Source organism: Drosophila virilis, chromosome 2 (assembly GCF_030788295.1).
Source record: "Drosophila virilis strain 15010-1051.87 chromosome 2, Dvir_AGI_RSII-ME, whole genome shotgun sequence".
Lineage (NCBI taxonomy): Eukaryota > Metazoa > Arthropoda > Insecta > Diptera > Drosophilidae > Drosophila > Drosophila virilis.
In genome coordinates this window covers 10,075,477-10,097,627 of record NC_091544.1, presented here as the reverse complement: position 1 = coordinate 10,097,627, position 22,151 = coordinate 10,075,477, and the positions used below count along the sequence as shown (strand labels likewise).

At 40.5% G+C, this 22,151-nt stretch overlaps 6 protein-coding genes across 8 annotated transcripts; 3 read left to right on the top strand and 3 right to left on the bottom strand.

The window, feature by feature from the left end:
* Nucleotides 1-335: 335 nt before the first annotated feature.
* On the top strand, nucleotides 336-3,669 carry LOC6630062 (uncharacterized). Of its 3 annotated transcripts, none has more exons than XM_002054248.4 (10): nucleotides 336-953; nucleotides 1,017-1,217; nucleotides 1,276-1,542; nucleotides 1,598-1,949; nucleotides 2,002-2,187; nucleotides 2,250-2,419; nucleotides 2,479-2,626; nucleotides 2,692-2,933; nucleotides 2,993-3,467; nucleotides 3,529-3,669. In XM_002054248.4, the coding sequence occupies exons 1-10, from the start codon at nucleotides 810-812 to the stop codon at nucleotides 3,663-3,665; spliced, it is 2,322 nt and encodes a 773-aa protein (XP_002054284.1). In that variant the 5' UTR covers nucleotides 336-809; the 3' UTR covers nucleotides 3,666-3,669. The 3 variants fall into 3 exon arrangements, with proteins under 3 accessions (XP_002054284.1, XP_070063724.1, XP_032295368.2); XM_070207623.1 differs by having other exon boundaries at nucleotides 1,999-2,187; nucleotides 3,532-3,669; XM_032439477.2 differs by having other exon boundaries at nucleotides 1,999-2,187.
* Nucleotides 3,670-3,673: 4 nt separating this feature from the next.
* On the bottom strand, nucleotides 3,674-5,926 carry LOC6630063 (uncharacterized). Its single transcript, XM_002054249.4, has 6 exons — nucleotides 5,605-5,926; nucleotides 4,873-4,992; nucleotides 4,431-4,769; nucleotides 4,169-4,369; nucleotides 3,990-4,103; nucleotides 3,674-3,921 (listed from the first exon to the last, which is right to left on the bottom strand). The coding sequence occupies exons 2-6, from the start codon at nucleotides 4,984-4,986 to the stop codon at nucleotides 3,802-3,804; spliced, it is 888 nt and encodes a 295-aa protein (XP_002054285.1). The 5' UTR covers nucleotides 4,987-4,992; nucleotides 5,605-5,926; the 3' UTR covers nucleotides 3,674-3,801.
* A 339-nt stretch (nucleotides 5,927-6,265) lies between these two features.
* LOC6630064 (cardioactive peptide) lies at nucleotides 6,266-7,441 on the top strand. The gene is made up of 3 exons (XM_032439375.2): nucleotides 6,266-6,629; nucleotides 6,886-6,949; nucleotides 7,042-7,441. The coding sequence occupies exons 1-3, from the start codon at nucleotides 6,531-6,533 to the stop codon at nucleotides 7,332-7,334; spliced, it is 456 nt and encodes a 151-aa protein (XP_032295266.1). The 5' UTR covers nucleotides 6,266-6,530; the 3' UTR covers nucleotides 7,335-7,441.
* Nucleotides 7,442-7,649: 208 nt separating this feature from the next.
* On the bottom strand, nucleotides 7,650-8,093 carry LOC116651870 (probable cytochrome P450 6d4). Its single transcript, XM_070207497.1, has one exon. The coding sequence runs from the start codon at nucleotides 8,091-8,093 to the stop codon at nucleotides 7,650-7,652; it is 444 nt and encodes a 147-aa protein (XP_070063598.1).
* A 4,144-nt stretch (nucleotides 8,094-12,237) lies between these two features.
* On the top strand, nucleotides 12,238-20,236 carry LOC116651868 (cardioactive peptide-like). Its single transcript, XM_070207496.1, has 2 exons — nucleotides 12,238-12,253; nucleotides 19,837-20,236. Exons 1-2 carry the CDS (start codon nucleotides 12,238-12,240, stop codon nucleotides 20,127-20,129), a joined length of 309 nt encoding a protein of 102 aa, XP_070063597.1. The 3' UTR covers nucleotides 20,130-20,236.
* On the bottom strand, nucleotides 20,237-22,141 carry LOC6631012 (probable cytochrome P450 6d4). Its single transcript, XM_032439355.2, has 3 exons — nucleotides 21,417-22,141; nucleotides 21,155-21,357; nucleotides 20,237-21,094 (listed from the first exon to the last, which is right to left on the bottom strand). Exons 1-3 carry the CDS (start codon nucleotides 22,103-22,105, stop codon nucleotides 20,445-20,447), a joined length of 1,542 nt encoding a protein of 513 aa, XP_032295246.1. The 5' UTR covers nucleotides 22,106-22,141; the 3' UTR covers nucleotides 20,237-20,444.
* Nucleotides 22,142-22,151: the final 10 nt, after the last annotated feature.

The window sequence follows — 22,151 nt, the reverse complement described above, 5'->3', positions numbered from 1 at the left end:
AGGCAAACATGCAGCAACTACTACTATAAATGTAACAATTCAATGTGATAGCAAAACAAAACCAGATGTTGATGTGTATAGAACAAGAGAATAAGCATAGATGATAACAAAAACAAACAATTATAAAAACAAGCAAAAGAATGTGTTGAATATTTACAGCTCGTTTATTCAAGGAAGATACAAAAAGAAAAACAAAAAACAATATAAAATCAAACCTATCTATAATCACACTTATATCAATAAACTTGCCGTGAATATTGTATTATATATACTCTTTTAAGTCTAATTAGCAACTGCTGTCGCTGGGGTTTGTCTATACGGAAATACTTAGCGTGTCTGATATCCTACATTATGTCTACGCTTGTTTTCAATTTAAGTTATATTAGTTCTTAAACAAAGAATGCGCATGTTTGTGTTTCCCATTATTACTTGTGATTAAGGGACTCCACGTCTAGTCTGTAGGGTGCAATGATAAACGTCTGTCTGTCAAAGATGTTTGATTGTTTGGGCGTACGTTTTGTTTGAGGCGTTATCTACCTAACTATTGGTTTGTTTTAGCCCACTAAGTGGAACACATGCGTACGTTGCCAGGTGATGCGGCCTCGCGTCCTCTCATCGATTAAACATTCGCAAAATTTGCATTGGATAACTCTGGCTAAACTTGGGCTGGAATAAGGAAGGGCTTACGAATGCGTGCCTGGGAGACACAATAATTAAAAAGCTATTTAGAAAGGGGCAGGTGATTGGCCCCAGGAGTGCGAGTGAGGAGAGAGGTGTGGCTGCTCCCCGCCGACGGGGTAACTCCAAAAATGAGCACGACACCAAAATGGTACTGCCGCAACAAATCGCAGCCAATGCACACGTTCGCGGAAATTGGTAATCTGGGCCTGGAGCTGAGGCGTATTACCAAGCGGATTGTGATCGATGTTAATTCTTCTATATTTAGCGAGCATGTGAGTGCATAGTGGGACAGAGATCCAGCTGTCTATTTAATTTCTGGTTGCTTGCCCAATTAGGATACCATTTTGGAGGAGTGTGAGCATGTGGTGGAGCTCTACTGGAGTCTAAAGGACGAAACGAAAAATTCAGACTTTCAGTCGCTCTCGAAGAAGATCAAACGCAGTCCCTATAATGCGCTGCTAATGCGAAAATTCAATCTGATCATGGAGCTGAACGACAGACGCTTCTGCCAGTTGACTTTTGTGCTCAAGCGAACGGTGGGTAGCAACGCTCAACTGCAACTGGTGTCTCGACAGCTCAATGTTTCTCTTGCAGCTGTGCCTGTTGCTGCGCAAGTCGATGCAGTCAGAGATGTGGCTTAATTGGGCACTGCATATAACCCAGCTCTATAACAAATGCCGCAATGTGAATACGCAGCTGCAGCTGCAGCCGCAGCCGGAGCAGGATGCTCAGACGGAGGAGGACAACGAGCCAAACATCAGTGGCAAGTGCAAGGAGGAGATGCATGCCAATGTGTGCAGCAACATGTATCCAGCTCTGTTGATGTCTCTCAGGAACATCGACTTCGCCTTTGTGCTACAGGTCAGTTGGTTCAGTTGATTCTACCTCCAGAATTTTCTAAACTTACCTTTTACAGTATGTGGCACAAACGCGTGTGGAGCAGAACGCGCTGGATTTAGTCTTTGGGTTGTTCAACATGGGTGAGCAGGATGCCTGGCGAGAGCATCAGCAGCACAACAACGAGTCCACGTCCTCCAGCCTGGAGATATTGCGCACATTGAATATATCCTTTGCTGCCGGCGACTATCAGCCTTACTGTGATCCTGCGCAGGATTATAAATCCATGCATCTGGCTGGGACGAGTGACCCAGCGCCTGAAGATAATCAGAGTTTGCGCTGCAAGCACACCGAGAGTTTTCTACAGAAGGAGCGCATCTTTATAGCCCAACTGATAGCCAAAGCAACGGAAATTTGTCCGACTATATTTGGTAAGACAATAATATCTATTTTTAATCTATTCCTAAGTGTTATTCGCAGCAGAAAGCCGAAAGCCAGGTGATGTGGATATGAATGTTTATATTTTGCGTGGATTGCGTTTGCTGTGGTCTTATGTGGGCATCATATTGGATCACATACTGCTCTGGTGGATTGACACGCCCATGTCCTGCTATAATCTCACCCATATTGATTCCATACGCTGCTGGCTTTATCATCAGAACATTAATGGTAATGTTAAAATTAGACAATCACAATCAATAAAATAGATTAAATATTGCGATGCCTTAAAGATATCCCCGAACCGGTTTATTCCACATTACGTGGCATTGGTGAAATCCTCACCGGTTTTATGTGTAATAATATTTGGGATCAGCTCTTTCGTTTGGCTCTCATCTCATCGAGTAACCCACAGCGTTTGGTTCAGCAAGTCGTCGAGCAGTATCGTGATTTTCCCAGGAATGTAAGCGATTAGGTAAAAGTTGGACATGACTATAGTTAATCCGTTTGACTGCATTACAGGAACAAGGCACACCTACGGGCACGGTATGGATCAGTGTCTTTTCGAACTTGGTCAATCTGAGTAATCAGTATTTCGCCAATACGGAGGCGCACAATAATTCCAGTCTATTGCCGGTCGCTGAGCAAATACCCATACTACATAGGCTGGGTATATTTGATTAAAATAGTGTTGCCGGTTTGTTTCTCTGACATTGTGGAGCTCTTCTCCCCTAGATCACTCGGTGCACTCGATGCGTCTGTGGGTCACCGAGCAGGCAAAGCTGCTGTGCTGCGAGTGGAAAATGGATCGCTTTTTTCAAATACTGGAGCACGATGTGAAGCAATGCCTGAACGTCTTCAACACCTTTAAACTGCCCAAACTCACTGCCGATTTGAGCGATATACTCATGCTAGTGTGCGTCGCGCTGCGCACAAAGCTGATCACTGAGACCACAAATAATATAGATTTGCTTAAGGTAGCTCCACCATTATCGTAGCTGAAACTGCTTAACTTGTTGCTTCTGTTCATCGATAGAAAACTACCGATGAATGTGTTCAGATATTGTCCGCGGTCTGCCGCATACTCAGTTTGGCCAATTTTACGCTGTGCTTTCCCGCGGCTAGCCATTGGCAGCGCAGCGTCTACAACGGGGAGGACAAGAGCTTGTATGTTGGGTATGTGCTGGATCAGATCTTTTTGCCCAGCATACGCGCCACCAAGGATATAGTCATACTCAAGCTCATATTGAAGCTCATCTGTGAGGCATGGCTGGACTTTATTTACCAGAAGCGCATACGCTTCAGTGTGAATGGGGCTCTGCGTCTCCTGAACGACTTTGATGATGTGCGCGAGTGGATCCTTAGCTGCACTCTGCTGGACGAGCAGCAGCTGGACAAGCTGAGCAACCATGAAGTGCTGCGCATGTGCAAGGGCGTTGGTAAGATACTTTTGCGCAAGCCAGAAGATATCATTTCCATTACGCAGTCGCCACGGTTCGACAAGAAGACACGTGAGTTGCTTCAAATCGTCCAAGTCTTGAATATTCTCCAACTCTTAACCACCTGTTGCAGCAGATGCCAGTGCCCAGGACACACAGCTGCCATCTGAAATGTTTGTCTCCAACCAGAAGCATTGGCTACAGTTGCGCGCAAATGCCGGCAATGGATTTCCCCTGCTGAAGCTCTGCTGTGGCGATGACATGTTGTAAGCCGCATAGTTAGTAAAGAATAGAAATGTTTATTGTGTCGCGAAAATGCTTTACAAAAAATTGAAAGATCTAAGTACATGTGTGTATAAAGTAAGGCTTGCCTATGATAATGGTCTTTAAAAATCTATTGCTGCTCCTAGGCGGGCACCTTGCGGCTGATTATCTTTATCAGCTCGTCGACGCGTTCGCTTTTGCCAGCAAATTGTTTTGGATGCGGTCCAATCATTTGAATAATCATCTGTACGTCCGGAGATACCTAAGATGAGAGAAATGACACGAGTTGACAGCTGTCAGCTGAAATGTTATACGAATGTGGGTCAATACCTCGAGGAAACGTGCCAGCGCCTTCAGCGTGCGAAAGATTTGATCTTCGTTGGGACTGCTTTGGAAGAACTGCAGTATGGCCATTGCCAGCTCCACAGCGACATCATCGAATACCTATTCAATAAACATTTGCTCAGATATATACTAAATATGTTGAATTTCTAGCATGTTGTGCGTACCACAGTTTTCACTTCCTTGATGGCTATGTTGTACAAAATCATGGAGCCAATATTCTTTAGCTGCGGACAATTCGAGAGTATGCAATGGACGGCCACCTTGGTGGTTACGCGTATATTTGAAATGTTCTGGCCATTGTATTCCCACTCCGAAATGTACAGCAGCCATTCTGAGGGACCGACGTTCTCGAACAGATTGCAAGTCTATAGTGAAAAAATGTTAAATTTCAGATATTATTTAATGATTGGAATTGCAAGGACTTACAAACATGGCCCAGGCCTGCTGCTCTTCGGGCGTATGCTTGTCAATATCCTGTGCAAAATTCATCAGCGTGTGATCCCGTCGATCCTGATGCAAGATTATAATCACATCATCCTTGAGTGCTGCATAGGCCAGCGTGCGTATCATATGTATCCGTGTGTCCGGCGAGAAGGCCTGAACATCTCGCAGCACGCGCTGCACAAATACCAGAAAATTGTCACCCAACGCCCAGGAGCCATCGTCCTCGATCAAATACTGATGCAGCTCCTCCATGGCCACTTCCTCTTCTTTTGAAATTTTGCCATCCAACAATTTCACTAAGCACTCTAATTCAGTCTTTATCTATGAATATAATTGATATTGATTGTTATTAAATAACTTAACCTGACCAGGCCATAGCTTTGGAATATATGCATATACATTTTTATATGTATATAATACTTACGTTGATGTCTTTGCAAACCAGCGCCGGCTCGCGCGGTATCTCTTTCTCCTCAGTTGACTTGGAACGCTCTTTGCCATTCTGTGGCTGCTGTTGTTGGGCTGTGGGCTCTGACATGTCCGTCTAAAAATAGTAGAGTGAGAAAATTGAATTAAATAAATTTTCATATTTATAGATAAAAAGACGACGCCAAAACAAAAGTCTTCACTGCAACAGCAAAACGTCATTCGACATATTTTTCCTTGTTTTTCTTAACCGAAAAGTTTCTTTTCATACCAATTTATTTTTTACGTGCATTTTTATGCCTTATACAAGGCATTCAGATGTTGTAATTTTCAGTGAAAATTATTGTTATTGGGCACTCGTGCCGAAATGTTTATAATTTCGACATCAGCATTATTTTGGCAATTATCTTTTGATTATAAACAAAGAGCCCCGTGAAATCAGAGAGGGCGGCAAATGAGGGGAAAACAGAAACAGGACTGGAAAGTTGTCAAACCAATGTGCGACACTAAGACTGATGAAAACTGAAAATAGCCGAGGTATTTTTAGTGTTTTACTTTGCATAGACACACAAAAAAGTGTAAAAAGAATAAAAAGAATGGCAACTGGGGACGTACAAACGAAATGCAATGTCTCATAGGCAGGTATTGCAGATGTGTCCCAGAAATGGTGCTTAACTTTTCCGGCTGCTTCAATTAAATTGTATAATTTATAGATTTCTTAATTACTCACATGCTATTTTAGTATAAATGACACAGAAATTCCAACGATTTCAACACCGATTCACAGAACAATTTTACGTAAATAAAAGCGTGCCACAAAATATTTCAGTTGCGTTTCTTTTCTTATAGTTTTTTGGGCCCAAACTGCGCTTTGTTTATACAAATTTGCAGAAATTGTTTATTTATTGCCTGTCTGTGAAGTGATGTCTGTTGCTCTGCACTTGCAACTTTCTGTATATGTAATTCTTTTTATTAAATTCCGTCGGGAGCCGTCTATACGCGTTCCGTTTCCACTGAGAATCGGTTCGAAATTGCCCGCTGTTTTTGCCGAAAATTCCTGAGGAAGCGTGAAAACTTTCGGAAAATGCATACATAGAAACAAGAACCGGTGATTATATTGTATTCGAATTCTTATATGTACGCATCTGAGAGTGGGTTTTCGTGTCGGGTCTTTATAAATAGATAGATTTCTCGCGGCTCTCACGAGAACGAAGAACGGCGTTGCAATTACACTGCCAAAAATATCGTGATATTTTCTGTTGCGTGATATTATCTATACGAGACGCCAGGCAATCTTCAAGTTCTTGTGTAATATTCTAAATATGCATCTTAAATTTCCAGCAAATTTAAATTTCTCGTGCATATTAAACTTTTTGGTTAGGGCCAATAATCAAACGTCAAACATGAACGCGTTGGACAAGAGGGCGGTCTCTGGGTAAGGTCGGGAAAAACACAAAATGCTATTAAAAGGCGACCAAAATACATTCGCTGCACAGCGGGCAGTCCTGTCATATCCTGAAAGGAACAAGTCTCACATTGCGTAGCCGACATGTTGACCAAGGCCCGTATACGCGATTTTCCATCAATTGCTTCTGAAGCGTTAAGCAGTGCAGGCGCTAAACGGACAATATCAGTTAAACCTAAGAAATAAGAACAATGAGAGCCACTGTGGAGATTTTCCTTGGCCTGGCAGCGATTATAATATGTCTTTACACTGCCAATGCCTCGTTAGAGATCGAAAACAATGAAGTGAATGTGAGTAAAAGTGCAATAAAAACTATGCAGCACAATTAAACATTGAGTGCGGTGCCGTTAAATTGTGAAGTTTTTAAATATTTTTTATTGGCCTTAAACGAATGCCTATAAAATTATTAAGTGTTATATAGAATGTGTGTTTATGAGAGAATTACTCTTAAAACTGGACCAAGATACTGCTTGAAATGTTGAGATCCTGCAGACAAGTCGAATTTCATATTTATATGTGCTAATACATGTTTCCTTTCTCTGACAGCATAAGCTGAGCGGCGTTATACAATGGAAATACGAGAAAAGACCATTTTGCAATGCATTTACAGGTGACCCAAAGCCAAAAGTTGATACACCTTAAATATTATAAAAACTTATATAAACTAGATAATAACATAAATTGTCAAACACATCATTTTAGGCTGTGGACGTAAACGCACCTCTTATCCCTCCTATCCGCCATTTTCACTCATAAAACGCAATGAGCCCGAGGAGAAGCCCTACAACAATGAATATCTGTCCGAAGGCTTAAGCGATCTGATCGACATCAATGCCGAGCCAGCTGTTGAGAATGTGCAAAAACAGATCATGTCGCAGGCCAAGATCTTCGAAGCTATAAAGGAGGCCAGCAAGGAGATCTTTAGGCAGAAGAACAAGCAGAAAATGCTCGAGAACGAACAGCAGCAGCAACTGGAGCAGCGCGAGAACAATTAATATGGCATAACGCATATGAGTCTATATACCCGAAATAAAATACAATGCAATCGTTCCTGTAAATAAATAATCTATCCATAAATATATATAATAAATATATAAACGTATTCATGTATGCGCTTAGTTATCTGAGAGAGGCTACAAGCACATTGCAGGCATTTAATAAAAAGTGTTGACTCTATTCATAAAATAATCAGGCAAATTATTTGGTGGGCATTGATAAGGCGGCTTAACTGCTATCAACTAATCACTAGGCGCTATCTTAATGGAAAACATTTGGCATGAAATGTTTCGCAATTTTTCAACAAATTTCATTCAGTTGGGCATCCTTTTGGAGAGGCGCACTTTGATCCCATCCTTGGGCAGCAGCGCAATGCCGGAGGTTTCAAACTCCAGTTCCCGTTTGCTCATCACCTCGATGTTAAAGTTTTGCAGTATCTTGACGATGGCCAATTTGGCATTAACGCGACCCATGCGCTGGGCAATGCATATCCTGGGACCCTCACCGAAGGGCATATAGGCTATCGGATTATAGTTTTTGGTATCCTCAGCAAAACGGTAGGGATCGTATTTGTCAGGGTCTGGGAAATACTCTGCGTCGTGATGTATGCCATGCAGCGAGATGACCACCGGAGTGCCCTTCTTTATCACATGATTCGTGTCCGGTACTGTATAGTCCTGCGTGCATTCACGATTCAGCATTGGCAGACCTGGATATTTTCGCATAGTTTCCTGCAGACATAGTTCCAGAAACTCCATCTTGTTCAGTACATCGTAGGTGATTTAACCACCGTTTTGCTTGAGTGGGTCATCCACCTCGCCTTGCAAACGTTTTAGATGCTCTGGATACTGTTAATTTGTTTAAATGCCAATTGATGGTTGGGATCCATACGCATTCGTAAATGTATAACACTTTAAAATCAGACATTATTTGCCGAAATATTAAAATAAAGTCATCGCAAAAGTTTCGATTTTCGCACCGACCTCGATTTTTAAAAAAAATGTGATGATTTGTCATATCTCCGCGCGGAGTTATGTCGTTTTGGAACGTCATAGTATCGCGCGGAGCTATGTCGTTTTGGTACGTCATAGCTTCGCGCGGAGTTATGTCGTTTTGGAACGTCATATCTCCGCGCGGAGTTATGTCGTTTTGGGACGTCATATCTCCGCGCGGAGTTATGTCGTTTTGGGACGTCATATCTCCGCGCGGAGTTATGTCGTTTTGGAACGTCATATCTCCGCGCGGAGTTATGTCGTTTTGGAACGTCATATCTCCGCGCGGAGTTATGTCGCGCGGAGTTATGTCGTTTTGAAACGTCATATTTCCCTTGCCATTTTGTCGATTTGGGTCAAAATTTCGAATTCCCCGTTTTTAATGCCAATCAATAGTACTGATCCTTACGAGTCGAAAATGGTATAAAACTCCAAAATCGGACATTATTTGGCAGAAATATTCCAAAAAATCATCAAAAAAATTTGACTTTACAAACGAGTTAGTTTTTGGTCAACAATAGTCGAAAATGGCATAAAACTCCAATATCGGACATTATTTGGCAGAAATATTCCAAAAAATCATCAAAAAAGAATGACCCTACAAACGAGTTAGTTTTTTGTCAACAATAGTTTGTAACCCATCGCTGTTTAATTTGCTTAAATACCAATTGATGGTTGGGATCCATACGCATTCGTAAATGTATAACACTTTAAAATCAGACATTATTTGCCGAAATATTAAAATAAAGTCATCGCAAAAGTTTCGATTTTCGCACCGACCTCGATTTTGAAAAAAAATGTGATGATTTGTCATATCTCCGCGTGGAGTTATGTCGTTTTGGAACGTCATAGCTTCGCGCGGAGTTATGTCGTTTTGAAACGTCATATCTCCGCGCGGAGTTATGTCGTTTTGGAACGTCATAGCTTCGCGCGGAGTTATGTCGTTTTGAAACGTCATAGCTTCGCGCGGAGTTATGTCGTTTTGGAACGTCATATCTCCGCGCGGAGTTATGTCGTTTTGGAACGTCATATCTCCGCGCGGAGGTAAGTCGTTTCGGAACGTCATAGCTTCGCGCGGAGTTATGTCGTTTTGGAACGTCATATCTTCCCTTGCCATTTTGTCGATTTGGGTCAAAATTTCGAATTCCCCTTTTTTAATGCTAATCAATAGTACTGATCCTTACGAGTCGAAAATGGTATAAAACTCCAAAATCGGACATTATTTGGCAGAAATATTCCAAAAAATCATCAAAAAAGTTTGACTTTACAAACGAGTTAGTTTTTTGTCAACAATAGTCGAAATGGCATAAAACTCCAATATCGGACATTATTTGGCAGAAATATTCCAAAAAATCATCAAAAAAGAATGACCTTACAAACGAGTTAGTTTTTTGTCAACAATAGTTTGTAACCCATCGCTGTTTAATTTGTTTAAATACCAATTGATGGTTGGGATCCATACGCATTCGAAAAGCTATAACACTTTAAAATCAGACAATGTTTGCCGAAATATTAAAAAAAAATCATCGAAAAAGTTTCGATTTTCGCACCGACCTCGATTTTGAAAAAAAATGTGATGATTTGTCATATCTCCGCGTGGAGTTATGTCGTTTTGGAACGTCATATCTCCGCGCGGAGTTATGTCGTTTTGGAACGTCATATTTCCCTTGCCATTTTGTCGATTTGGGTCAAAATTTCGAATTCCCCTTTTTTAATGCCAATCAATAGTACTGATCCTTACGAGTCGAAAATGGTATAAAACTCCAAAATCGGACGTTATTTGGCAGAAATATTCCAAAAAATCATCAAAAAAATTTGACTTTACAAACGAGTTAGTTTTTTGTCAACAATAGTTTGTAACCCATCGCTGTTTAATTTGTTTAAATGCCAATTGATGGTTGGGATCCATACGCATTCGTAAATGTATAACACTTTAAAATCAGACATTATTTGCCGAAATATTAAAATAAAGTCATCGCAAAAGTTTCGATTTTCGCACCGACCTCGATTTTGAAAAAAAATGTGATGATTTGTCATATCTCCGCGCGGAGTTATGTCGTTTTGGAACGTCATATCTCCGCGCGGAGTTATGTCGTTTTGGAACGTCATATCTCCGCGCGGAGTTATGTCGCGCGGAGTTATGTCGTTTTGGAACGTCATATTTCCCTTGCCATTTTGTCGATTTGGGTCAAAATTTCGGATTCCCCTTTTTTAATGCCAATCAATTGTACTGATCCTTACGACTCGAAAATGGCATAAAACTCCAAAATCGGACATTATTTGGCAGAAATATTCCAAAAAATCATCAAAAAAGAATGACCTTACAAACGAGTTAGTTTTTTGTCAACAATAGTTTGTAACCCATCGCTGTTTAATTTGTTTAAATACCAATTGATGGTTGGGATCCATACGCATTCGAAAAGCTATAACACTTTAAAATCAGACATTATTTGAAGAAATATTAAAAAATAATCATCGAAAAAGTTTCGATTTTCGCACCGACCTCGATTTTGAAAAAAAATGTGATGATTTGTCATATCTCCGCGTGGAGTTATGTCGTTTTGGGACGTCATAGCTTCGCGCGGAGCTATGTCGTTTTGGAACGTCATATCTCCGCGCGGAGTTATGTCGTTTTGGTACGTCATAGCTTCGCGCGGAGTTATGTCGTTTTGGAACGTCATATCTCCGCGCGGAGTTAGGTCGTTTTGGGACGTCATATCTCCGCGCGGAGTTATTTCGTTTTGTGACGTCATATCTCCGCGCGGAGTTATGTCGTTTTGGGACGTCATATCTCCGCGCGGAGTTATGTCGTTTTGGAACGTCATATCTCCGCGCGGAGTTATGTCGTTTTGGAACGTCATATCTCCGCGCGGAGTTATGTCGTTTTGGAACGTCATATCTCCGCGCGGAGTTATGTCGCGCGGAGTTATGTGGTTTGGGACGTCATATTTCCCTTGCCATTTTGTCGATTTGGGTCAAAATTTCGAATTCCCCTTTTTTAATGCCAATCAATAGTACTGATCCTTACGACTCGAAAATGGCATAAAACTCCTATATCGGACATTATTTGGCAGAAATATTCCAAAAAATCATCAAAAAAGAATGACCTTACAAACGAGTTAGTTTTTTGTCAACAATAGTTTGTAACCCATCGCTGTTTAATTTGTTTAAATGCCAATTGATGGTTGGGATCCATACGCATTCGAAAATGCATAACACTTTAAAATTAGCCATTATTTGCCGAAATATTTAAAAAAATCATCGAAAAAGTTTCGATTTTCGCACCGACCTCGATTTTGAAAAAAAATGTGATGATTTGTCATATCTCCGCGCGGAGCTATGTCGTTTTGGAACGTCATAGCTTCGCGCAGAGTTATGTCGTTTTGGAACGTCATAGCTTCGCGCGGAGCTATGTCGTTTTGGAACGTCATATCTCCGCGCGGAGTTATGTCGTTTTGGAACGTCATAGCTTCGCGCGGAGTTATGTCGTTTTGAAACGTCATAGCTTCGCGCGGAGTTATGTCGTTTTGGAACGTCATATCTCCGCGCGGAGTTATGTCGTTTTGGAACGTCATATCTCCGCGCGGAGGTAAGTCGTTTCGGAACGTCATAGCTTCGCGCGGAGTTATGTCGTTTTGGAACGTCATAATTTCCCTTGCCATTTTGTCGATTTGGGTCAAAATTTCGAATTCCCCTTTTTTAATGCTAATCAATAGTACTGATCCTTACGAGTCGAAAATGGTATAAAACTCCAAAATCGGACATTATTTGGCAGAAATATTCCAAAAAATCATCAAAAAAGTTTGACTTTACAAACGAGCTAGTTTTTTTGTCAACAATAGTCGAAAATGGCATAAAACTCCAATATCGGACCTTATTTGGCAGAAATATTCCAAAAAATCATCAAAAAATGACCTTACGTGCGAGTTAGTTTTTTTTCAACAATAGTTTGTAACCCATCGCTGTTTAATTTGTTTAAATGCCAATTGATGGTTGGGATCCATACGCATTCGAAAATGCATACCACTTTAAAATCAGCCATTATTTGCCGAAATATTTAAAAAAAAATCATCGAAAATGTTTAGATTTTCGCACCGACCTCGATTTTGAAAAAAAAAATGTGATGATTTGTCATATTTCCGCGCGGAGTTATGTCGTTTTGGAACGTCATAGCTTCGCGCGGAGTTATGTCGTTTTGGAACGTCATATCTCCGCGCGGAGTTATGTCGTTTTGGAACGTCAAATCCGCGCGGAGTTATGTCGTTTTGGAACGTCATATCTCCCTTGCCATTTTGTCGATTTGGGTCAAAATTTCGATTGGTATAATCAATAATACTGATCCTTACGAGTCGAAAATGGTATAAAACTCAAAAATGGCACATAATTTGGCAGAAATATTCCAAAAAATCATCAAAAAAGGTTGACTTTACAAACAAGTTAGTTTTTTGTCAACAATAGTTTGTAACCCATCGCTGTTTAATTTGTTTAAATGCCAATTCATGGTTGGGATCCATACGCATTCGAAAAGCTATAACACTTTAAAATCAGCCATTATTTGCCGAAATATTAAAAAAAAATCATCGAAAAAGTTTCGATTTTCGCACCGACCTCGATTTTGAAAAAAAAAAGTGATGATTTGTCATATCTCCGCGCGGAGTTATGTCGTTTTGGAACGTCATATCTCCCTTGCCATTTTGTCGATTTGGGTCAAAATTTCGAATTCCCCTTTTTTAATGCTAATCAATAGTACTGATCCTTACGAGTCGAAAATGGCATAAAACTCCAATATCGGACATTATTTGGCAGAAATATTCCAAAAAATCATCAAAAAAGATTGACTTTACAAACGAGTTAGTTTTTTGTCAACAATAGTTTGTAACCCATCGATTTTTAATTTGTTTAAATGCCAATTGATGGTTGGGATCCATACGCACTCAAAAAGGTATAAACTTTTAAAATCAGACATTATTTGCCGAAATATTAAAAAAAAGTCATCGAAAAAGTTTCGATTTTTGCACCGACCTCGATTTTGAAAAAAAATGTGATGATTTGTCATATCTCCGCGCGGAGTTATGTCGTTTTGAAACGTCATAGCTTCGCGCGGAGTTATGTCGTTTTGGAACGTCATATCTCCGCGCGGAGTTATGTCGTTTTGGAACGTCATATCCGCGCGGAGTTATGTCGTTTTGGAACGTCATATCTCCCTTGCCATTTTGTCGATTTGGGTCAAAATTTCGATTGGTATAATTAATAATACTGATCCTTATGAGTCGAAAATGGTATAAAACTCAAAAATGGGACATAATTTGGCAGAAATATTCCAAGAAAAGTCAAAAAAGGTTGACTTTACAAACAAGTTAGTTTTTTGTCAACAATAGTTTGTAACCCATCAATGTTTAATTTGTTTGAATGCCAATTGATGGTTGGGATCCATACGCATTCAAAAAGGTATAAGCTTTTAAAATCAGACATTATTTGCCGAAATAATATAGCTTCGCGCGGAGTTATGTCGTTTTGGAACGTCATAGCTTCGCGCGGAGCTATGTCGTTTTGAAACGTCATATCTCCCTTCCCATTTTGTCGTTTTGGGTCAAAATTTCGAATTCCCTTTTTTTAATGCCAATCAATAGTACTGATCCTTACGAGTCGAAAATGGTAAAAAAACTCCAAAATCGGACATTATTTGGCAGAAATATTCCAAAAAATCATCAAAAAAGGTTGACCTTACAAACGAGATAGTTTTTTGTCAACAATAGTTTGTAACCCATCGCTGTTTAAATGCCAATTGATGGTTGGGATCCATACGCATTCGAAAATGCATAACACTTTAAAATCAGCCATTATTTGCCGAAATATTTAAAAAAAATCATCGAAAAAGTTTTGATTTTCGCACCGACCTCGATTTTGAAAAAAAAGTGATGATTTGTCATATTTCCGCGCGGAGTTATGTCGTTTTGGAACGTCATATCTCCGCGCGGAGTTATGTCGTTTTGGAACGTCATATCTCCCTTGCCATTTTGTCGATTTGGGTCAAAATTTCGATTGGTATAATCAATAATACTGATCCTTACGAGTCGAAAATGGTATAAAACTCAAAAATGGGACATAATTTGGCAGAAATATTCAAAAAAATCATCAAAAAAGGTTGACTTTACAAACAAATTAGTTTTTTGTCAACAATAGTTTGTAACCCATCAATGTTTAATTTGTTTGAATGCCAATTGATGGTTGGGATCCATACGCATTCGAAAATGCATAACACTTTAAAATCAGCCATTATTTGCCGAAATATTTAAAAAAAATCATCGAAAAAGTTTCGATTTTCGCACCGACCTCGATTTTGAAAAAAAATGTGATGATTTGTCATATCTCCGCGCGGAGTTATGTCGTTTTGGAACGTCATAGCTTCGCGCGGAGTTATGTCGTTTTGGAACGTCATATCTCCGCGCGGAGTTATGTCGTTTTGGAACGTCATATCTCCGCGCGGAGTTATGTCGTTTTGGAACGTCATATCTCCCTTGCCATTTTGTCGATTTGGGTCAAAATTTCGATTGGTATAATCAATAATACTAATCCTTACGAGTCGAAAATGGTATAAAACTCAAAAATGGCACATAATTTGGCAGAAATATTCCAAAAAATCATCAAAAAAGGTTGACTTTACAAACAAGTTAGTTTTTTGTCAACAATATTTTGTAACCCATCAATATTTAATTTGTTTGAATGCGAATTCATGGTAGGGATCCATACGCATTCAAAAAGGTATAAGCTTTTAAAATCAGACAATTTTTGCCGAAATATTAAAAATAAGTCATCGAAAAAGTGTCGATTTTCGCACTGACCTCGCATTTGAAAAAAAAAAGTGATGATTTGTCATATCTCCGCGCGGAGTTATGTCGTTTTGGAACGCCATAGCTTCGCACGGAGCTATGTCGTTTTGGAACGTCATATCTCCCTTGCCATTTTGTCGATTTGGGTCAAAATTTCGAATTCCCCTTTTTTAATGCCAATCAATAGTACTGATCCTTACGAGTCCAAAATGTTATAGAACTCCAAAGTCGGACAGTATTTGGCAGAAATATTCCAAAAAATAATCAAAAAAGGTTGACTTTACAAACTAGTTCGATTTTTGTCAACAATATTTTGTAACCCATCAATGTTTAATTTGTTTGAATGCGAATTCATGGTAGGGATCCATACGCATTCAAAAATGTATAAGCTTTTAAAATCAGACATTATTTGCCGAAATAATATAGCTTCGCGCGGAGTTATGTCGTTTTGGAACGTCAAAGCTTCGCGCGGAGTTATGTCGTTTTGGAACGTCATATCTCCGCGCGGAGTTATGTCGTTTTGGAACGTCGTAGCTTCGCGCGGAGTTATGTCGTTTTGGAACGTCATATCTCCGCGCGGAGTTATATCGTTTTGGAACGTCATAGCTTCGCGCGGAGTTATGTCGTTTTGAAACGTCATATCTCCGCGCGGAGTTATGTCGTTTTGGAACGTCATAGCTCCGCGCGGAGTTATGTCGTTTTGGAACGTCATAGCTTCGCGCGAAGTTATGTCGTTTTGGAACGTCATATCTCCGCGCGGAGTTATGTCGTTTTGGAACGTCATATCTCCCTTGCCATTTTGTCGATTTGGGTCAAAATTTCGATTGGTATAATTAATGATACTGATCCTTATGAGTCGAAAATGGTTTAAAACTCAAAAATGGGACATAATTTGGCAGAAATCAACGTTTAATTTGTTTGAATGCGAATTCATGGTAGGGATCCATACGCATTCAAAAAGGTATAAGCTTTTAAAATCAGACATTATTTGCCGAAATATTATAGCTTCGCGCGGAGTTATGTCGTTTTGGAACGTCATACCTTCGCGCGGAGTTATGTCGTTTTGGAACGTCATAGCTTCGCGCGGAGTTATGTCGTTTTGGAACGTCATATCTCCGCGCGGAGTTATGTCGTTTTGGAACGTCATATCTCCGCGCGGAGTTATGTCGTTTTGGAACGTCATATCTCCGCGCGGAGTTATGTCGTTTTGGAACGTCATATCTCCGCGCGGAGTTATGTCGTTTTGGAACGTCATAGCTTCGCGCGGAGTTATGTCGTTTTGGAACGTCATAGCTTCGCGCGGAGTTATGTCGTTTTGGAACGTCATATCTCCCTTGCCATTTTGTCGATTTGGGTCAAAATTTCGAATTCCCTTTTTTAATGCCAATCAATAGTACTAATCCTTACGAGTCGAAAATCGTATAAAACTCCAAGATCGGACATTATTTGGCAGAAATATTCCAAAAAATCATCAAAAGAGGTTGACCTTACAAACGAGTTAGTTTTTTGTCAACAATAGTTTGTAACCCATCAATGTTTAATTTGTTTGAATGCGAATTCATGGTAGGGATCCATACGCATTCAAAAAGGTATAAGCTTTTAAAATCAGACATTATTTGCCGAAATATTAAAAAAAAGTCATCGAAAAACTGTCGATTTTCGCACTGACCTCGAATTTGAAAAAAAAGTGATGATTTGTCATATCTCCGCGCGGAGTTATGTCGTTTTGGAACGTCATAGCTTCGCGCGGAGTTATGTCATTTTGAAACGTCATAGCTTCGCGCGGAGTTAAGTCGTTTTGGAACGTCATATCTCCGCGCGGAGTTATGTCGTTATGGACGTCATATCTCCGCGCGGAGTTATGTCGTTTTGGAACGTCATATCTCCCCGCGGAGTTATGTCGTTTTGGAACGTCAAAGCTTCGCGCGGAGTTATGTCGTTTTGGAACGTCATAGCTTCGCGCGGAGTTATGTCGTTTTGGAACGTCATAGCTTCGCGCGGAGTTATGTCGTTTTGGAACGTCATATCTCCGCGCGGAGTAATGTCGTCTTGGTACGTCATATCTCCGCGCGGAGTTATGTCGTTTTGGAACGTCATAGCTTCGCGCGGAGTTATGTCGTTTTGGAACGTCATAGGTTCGCGCGGAGTTATGTCGTTTTGGAACGTCATATCTCCGCGCGGAGTAATGTCGTCTTGGTACGTCATATCTCCGCGCGGAGTTATGTCGTTTTGGAACGTCATAGCTTCGCGCGGAGTTATGTCGTTTTGGAACGTCATAGCTTCGCGCGGAGTTATGTCGTTTTGGAACGTCATAGCTTCGCGCGGAGTTATGTCGTTTTGGAACGTCATATCCCCGCGCGGAGTTATGTCGTTTTGGAACGTCATATCTCCACGCGGAGTTATGTCGTTTTGGAACGTCATATCTCCATGCGGATTTATGTCGTTTTGGAACGTCATATCTCCGCGCGGAGTTATGTCGTTTTGGAACGTCACATCTCCCTTCCCATTATGTCGATTTGGGTCAAAATTTCGAATTCCCCTTTGGCATTAAACCAATCATCAATACTGATCCTTACGAGTCGAAAATGGTATAAAACTCAAATATGGTACACAATTTGGCAGAAATATTCCAAAAAATCATCAAAAAAGGTTGACTTTACAAACAAGTTCGTTTTTTGTCAACAATATTTTGTAACCCATCAATGTTTAATTTGTTTGGATGCGAATTCATGGTAGGGATCCATACGCATTCAAAAAGGTAAAAGCTTTTAAAATCAGACATTATTTGCCGAAATATTAAAAAAAAGTCATCGAAAAAGTGTCGATTTTCGCACTGACCTCAAATTTGAAAAAAAATGTGATGATTTGTCATATCTCCGCGCGGAGTTATGTCGTTTTGGAACGTCATATCTCCCCGCGGAGTTATGTCGTTTTGGAACGTCATAGCTTCGCGCGGAGTTATGTCGTTTTGGAACGTCATAGCTTCGCGCGGAGTTATGTCGTTTTGGAACGTCATAGCTTCGCGCGGAGCTATGTCGTTTTGGAACGTCATATCTCCGCGCGGAGTAATGTCGTCTTGGTACGTCATATCTCCGCGCGGAGTTATGTCGTTTTGGAACGTCATAGCTTCGCGCGGAGTTATGTCGTTTTGGAACGTCATATCTTCCCTTGCCATTTTGTCGATTTGGGTCAAAATTTCGAATTCCCCTTTTTTAATGCTAATCAATAGTACTGATCCTTACGAGCCCAAAATGTTATAGAACTCCAAAATCGGACAGTATTTGGCAGAAATATTCCAAAAAATCATCATAAAAGGTTGACCTTACAAACGAGTTAGTTTTTTGTCAACAATAGTTTGTAACCCATCGCTGATTAATTTGTTTACATGCCAATTGATGGTTGGGATCCATACGCATTCGAAAATGCATAACACTTTAAAATCAGACATTATTTGCCGAAATATTAAAAATAAGTCATCGAAAAGGTTTCGATTTTCGCACCGACCTCGATTTTGAAAAAAAATGTGATGATTTGTCATATCTCCGCGCGGAGTTATGTCGTTTTGGAACGTCATAGCTTCGCGCGGAGTTATGTCGTTTTGGAACGTCATATCTCCGCGCGGAGTTATGTCGTTTTGGAACGTCATATCTCCGCGCGGAGTTATGTCGTTTTGGAACGTCATATCTCCCTTGCCATTTTGTCGATTTGGGTCAAAATTTCGATTGGTATAATTAATAATACTGATCCTTATGAGTCGAAAATGGTATAAAACTCAAAAATGGGACATAATTTGGCAGAAATATTCCAAGAAAAGTCAAAAAAGGTTGACTTTACAAACAAGTTAGTTTTTTGTCAACAATACTTTGTAACCCATCAATGTTTAATTTGTTTGAATGCCAATTGATGGTTGGGATCCATACGCATTCGAAAAGCTATAACACTTTAAAATCAGACATTATTTGCCGAAATATTAAAAAAAAGTCATCGAAGCAGTTTCGATTTTCGCACCGACCTCGATTATGAAAAAAAATGTGATGATTTGTCATATCTCCGCGCGGAGTTATGTCGTTTTGGAACGTCATAGCTTCGCGCGGAGTTATGTCGTTTTAGAACGTCATAGCTTCGCGCGGAGTTATGTCGTTTTGGAATGCATATCTCCCTTGCCATTTTGTCGATTTGGGTCAAAATTTCGAATTCCCCTTTTTTAATGCCAATCAATAGGACTCATCCTTACGAGTCGAAAATGGTATAAAACTCCAATATCGGATATTATTTGGCAGAAATATTCCAAAAAATCATCAAAAAAGGTTGACTTTACAAACGAGTTAGTTTTTTGTCAACAATATTTTGTAACCCATCAATGTTTAATTTGTTTGAATGCGAATTCATGGTAGGGATCCATACGCATTCAAAAAGGTATAAGCTTTCAAAATCAGACATAATTTGCCGAAATATTAAAAAAAAGTCATCGAAAAAGTTTCGATTTTCGCACCGACCTCGATTTTGAAAAAAAATGTGATGATTTGTCATATCGCCGCGCGGAGTTATGTCGTTTTGGAACGTCGAGAAAAGACCATTTTGCAAAGCATTTACAGGCGACCCAAGCCATAAGTTGATACACCTTATATATTATAGTCAGAACTAGATAATAACATAAATTGTCAAACACATCATTTTAGGCTGTGGACGTAAACGCACCTCTTATCCGTCCTATCCGCCATTTTCACTCATAAAACGGAATGAGCTCGAGGAGAAGCCCTACAACAATGAATATCTGTCCGAAGGCTTAAGCGATCTGATCGACATCAATGCCGAGCCAGCTGTTGAGAATGTGCAAAAACAGATCATGTCGCAGGCCAAGATCTTCGAAGCTATAAAGGAGGCCAGCAAGGAGATCTTTAGGCAGAAGAACAAGCAGAAAATGCTCGAGAACGAACAGCAGCAGCAACTGGAGCAGCGCGAGAACAATTAATATGGCATAACGCATATGAGTCTATATACCCGAAATAAAATACAATGCAATCGTTCCTGTAAATAAATAATCTATCCATAAATATATATAATAAATATATAAACGTATTCATGTATGCGCTTAGTTATCTGAGAGAGGCTACAAGCACATTGCAGGCATTTAATAAAAAGTGTTGACTCTATTCATAAAATAATCAGGCAAATTATTTGGTGGGCATTGATAAGGCGGCTTAACTGCTATCAACTAATCACTAGGCGCTATCTTAATGGAAAACATTTGGCATGAAATGTTTCGCAATTTTTCAACAAATTTCATTCAGTTGGGCATCCTTTTGGAGAGGCGCACTTTGATCCCATCCTTGGGCAGCAGCGCAATGCCGGAGGTTTCAAACTCCAGTTCCCGTTTGCTCATCACCTCGATGTTAAAGTTTTGCAGTATCTTGACGATGGCCAATTTGGCATTAACGCGACCCATGCGCTGGGCAATGCATATCCTGGGACCCTCACCGAAGGGCATATAGGCTATCGGATTATAGTTTTTGGTATCCTCAGCAAAACGGTAGGGATCGTATTTGTCAGGGTCTGGGAAATACTCTGCGTCGTGATGTATGCCATGCAGCGAGATGACCACCGGAGTGCCCTTCTTTATCACATGATTCGTGTCCGGTACTGTATAGTCCTGCGTGCATTCACGATTCAGCATTGGCAGACCTGGATATTTTCGCATAGTTTCCTGCAGACATAGTTCCAGAAACTCCATCTTGTTCAGTACATCGTAGGTGATTTTACCATCGTTTTGCTTGAGTGTCTCATCCACCTCGCCTTGCAAACGTTTTAGATGCTCTGGATACTGTGCCAGTTCGAAGATTGTGAATGCTGCCGTCGAGCCGGTGGTCTCCTGTCCGGCTACGTAAAATATAAAAGCCTGGGCGGTGATTTTTTCCAAAGATATACTCTGTAATTGACCTGAAAAGGGGATATTTATAAGTGTATAGATTATAACAGATAGTATTCCTCAATGATTACCATCATCATTGGTTTGAAGGCTCCAGCTTTTGCTGTCGTCATCGTCGATGCTGCCCTTGTTCCTCAGCTGCATGAGCAATTGCAGCATGTCCTTGCGCACAATGCCGTGCTGCTCACGATATTCGATGGTGTCTTTGACAATGGCCAACATGGCCAGTCCAACAGGATTTTTGAAGCCAATGCGAAACAAAAACTTGGCGACACTACAAAATTTCGTCTAAGCAATCATTTATATCCAAATTGAAGTCCGTTTATTACTTACGAAGGAACAAGGAAAATCATCATTCCGAAGAGTGCCGAAAAGCGAGTATTGCGTCGTATTATTGTAACCAGTTTCTTGAATTTATTGTCTGGCTGTTCATAGCTATTCACATCTAGTCCGAATATAACGGAGGCAATTATATCGATGGCATAGGTTTGCAGCACCGCCTTCAGATCCACCTCTTTGGATCCCTGCTCGGGCAGCTCTTTTTGCAAATGGGCTATCATTTTGATCCCAATGTCTTCTGATGTGCTGTACATGCCCTTCAGCTTGCCTGAAGTAAAGCACGGCGATAGCTTGTGACGCATGGAACGCCAGCTTTGACCGCGCAGCGCAAAGATTGATGCTGACAGAGGATCCTTATCCTCGTCCACATATACGCCACGATCATGAAAGCTAGCGAAGTCCTGAGCTAAGACACGACGTGCCAGCTCAGCATCGCGTACCAAAACAGCCGGCCGGAAGAGTAGATAGGTACCCAAAAAACGCTCTTTACTATTTTTATACACATCATAAACGGCCATGCCCATGGCCTTCTCCATTCTCCAGACGCTGGCCAGACACCCAAATGGGATGCCGGCATTTTTATCATACGGAAAACCACGACGCTCCCAATATGAGTAATGGTGCTTAAGATAATACCAGCACAACGCTAAAAGCGTTAGGCCTAACAAAAATATAGATAACATTCGGAGGTTCAACGCGAACTTAACTAAACGAAATACAAAACTCGTT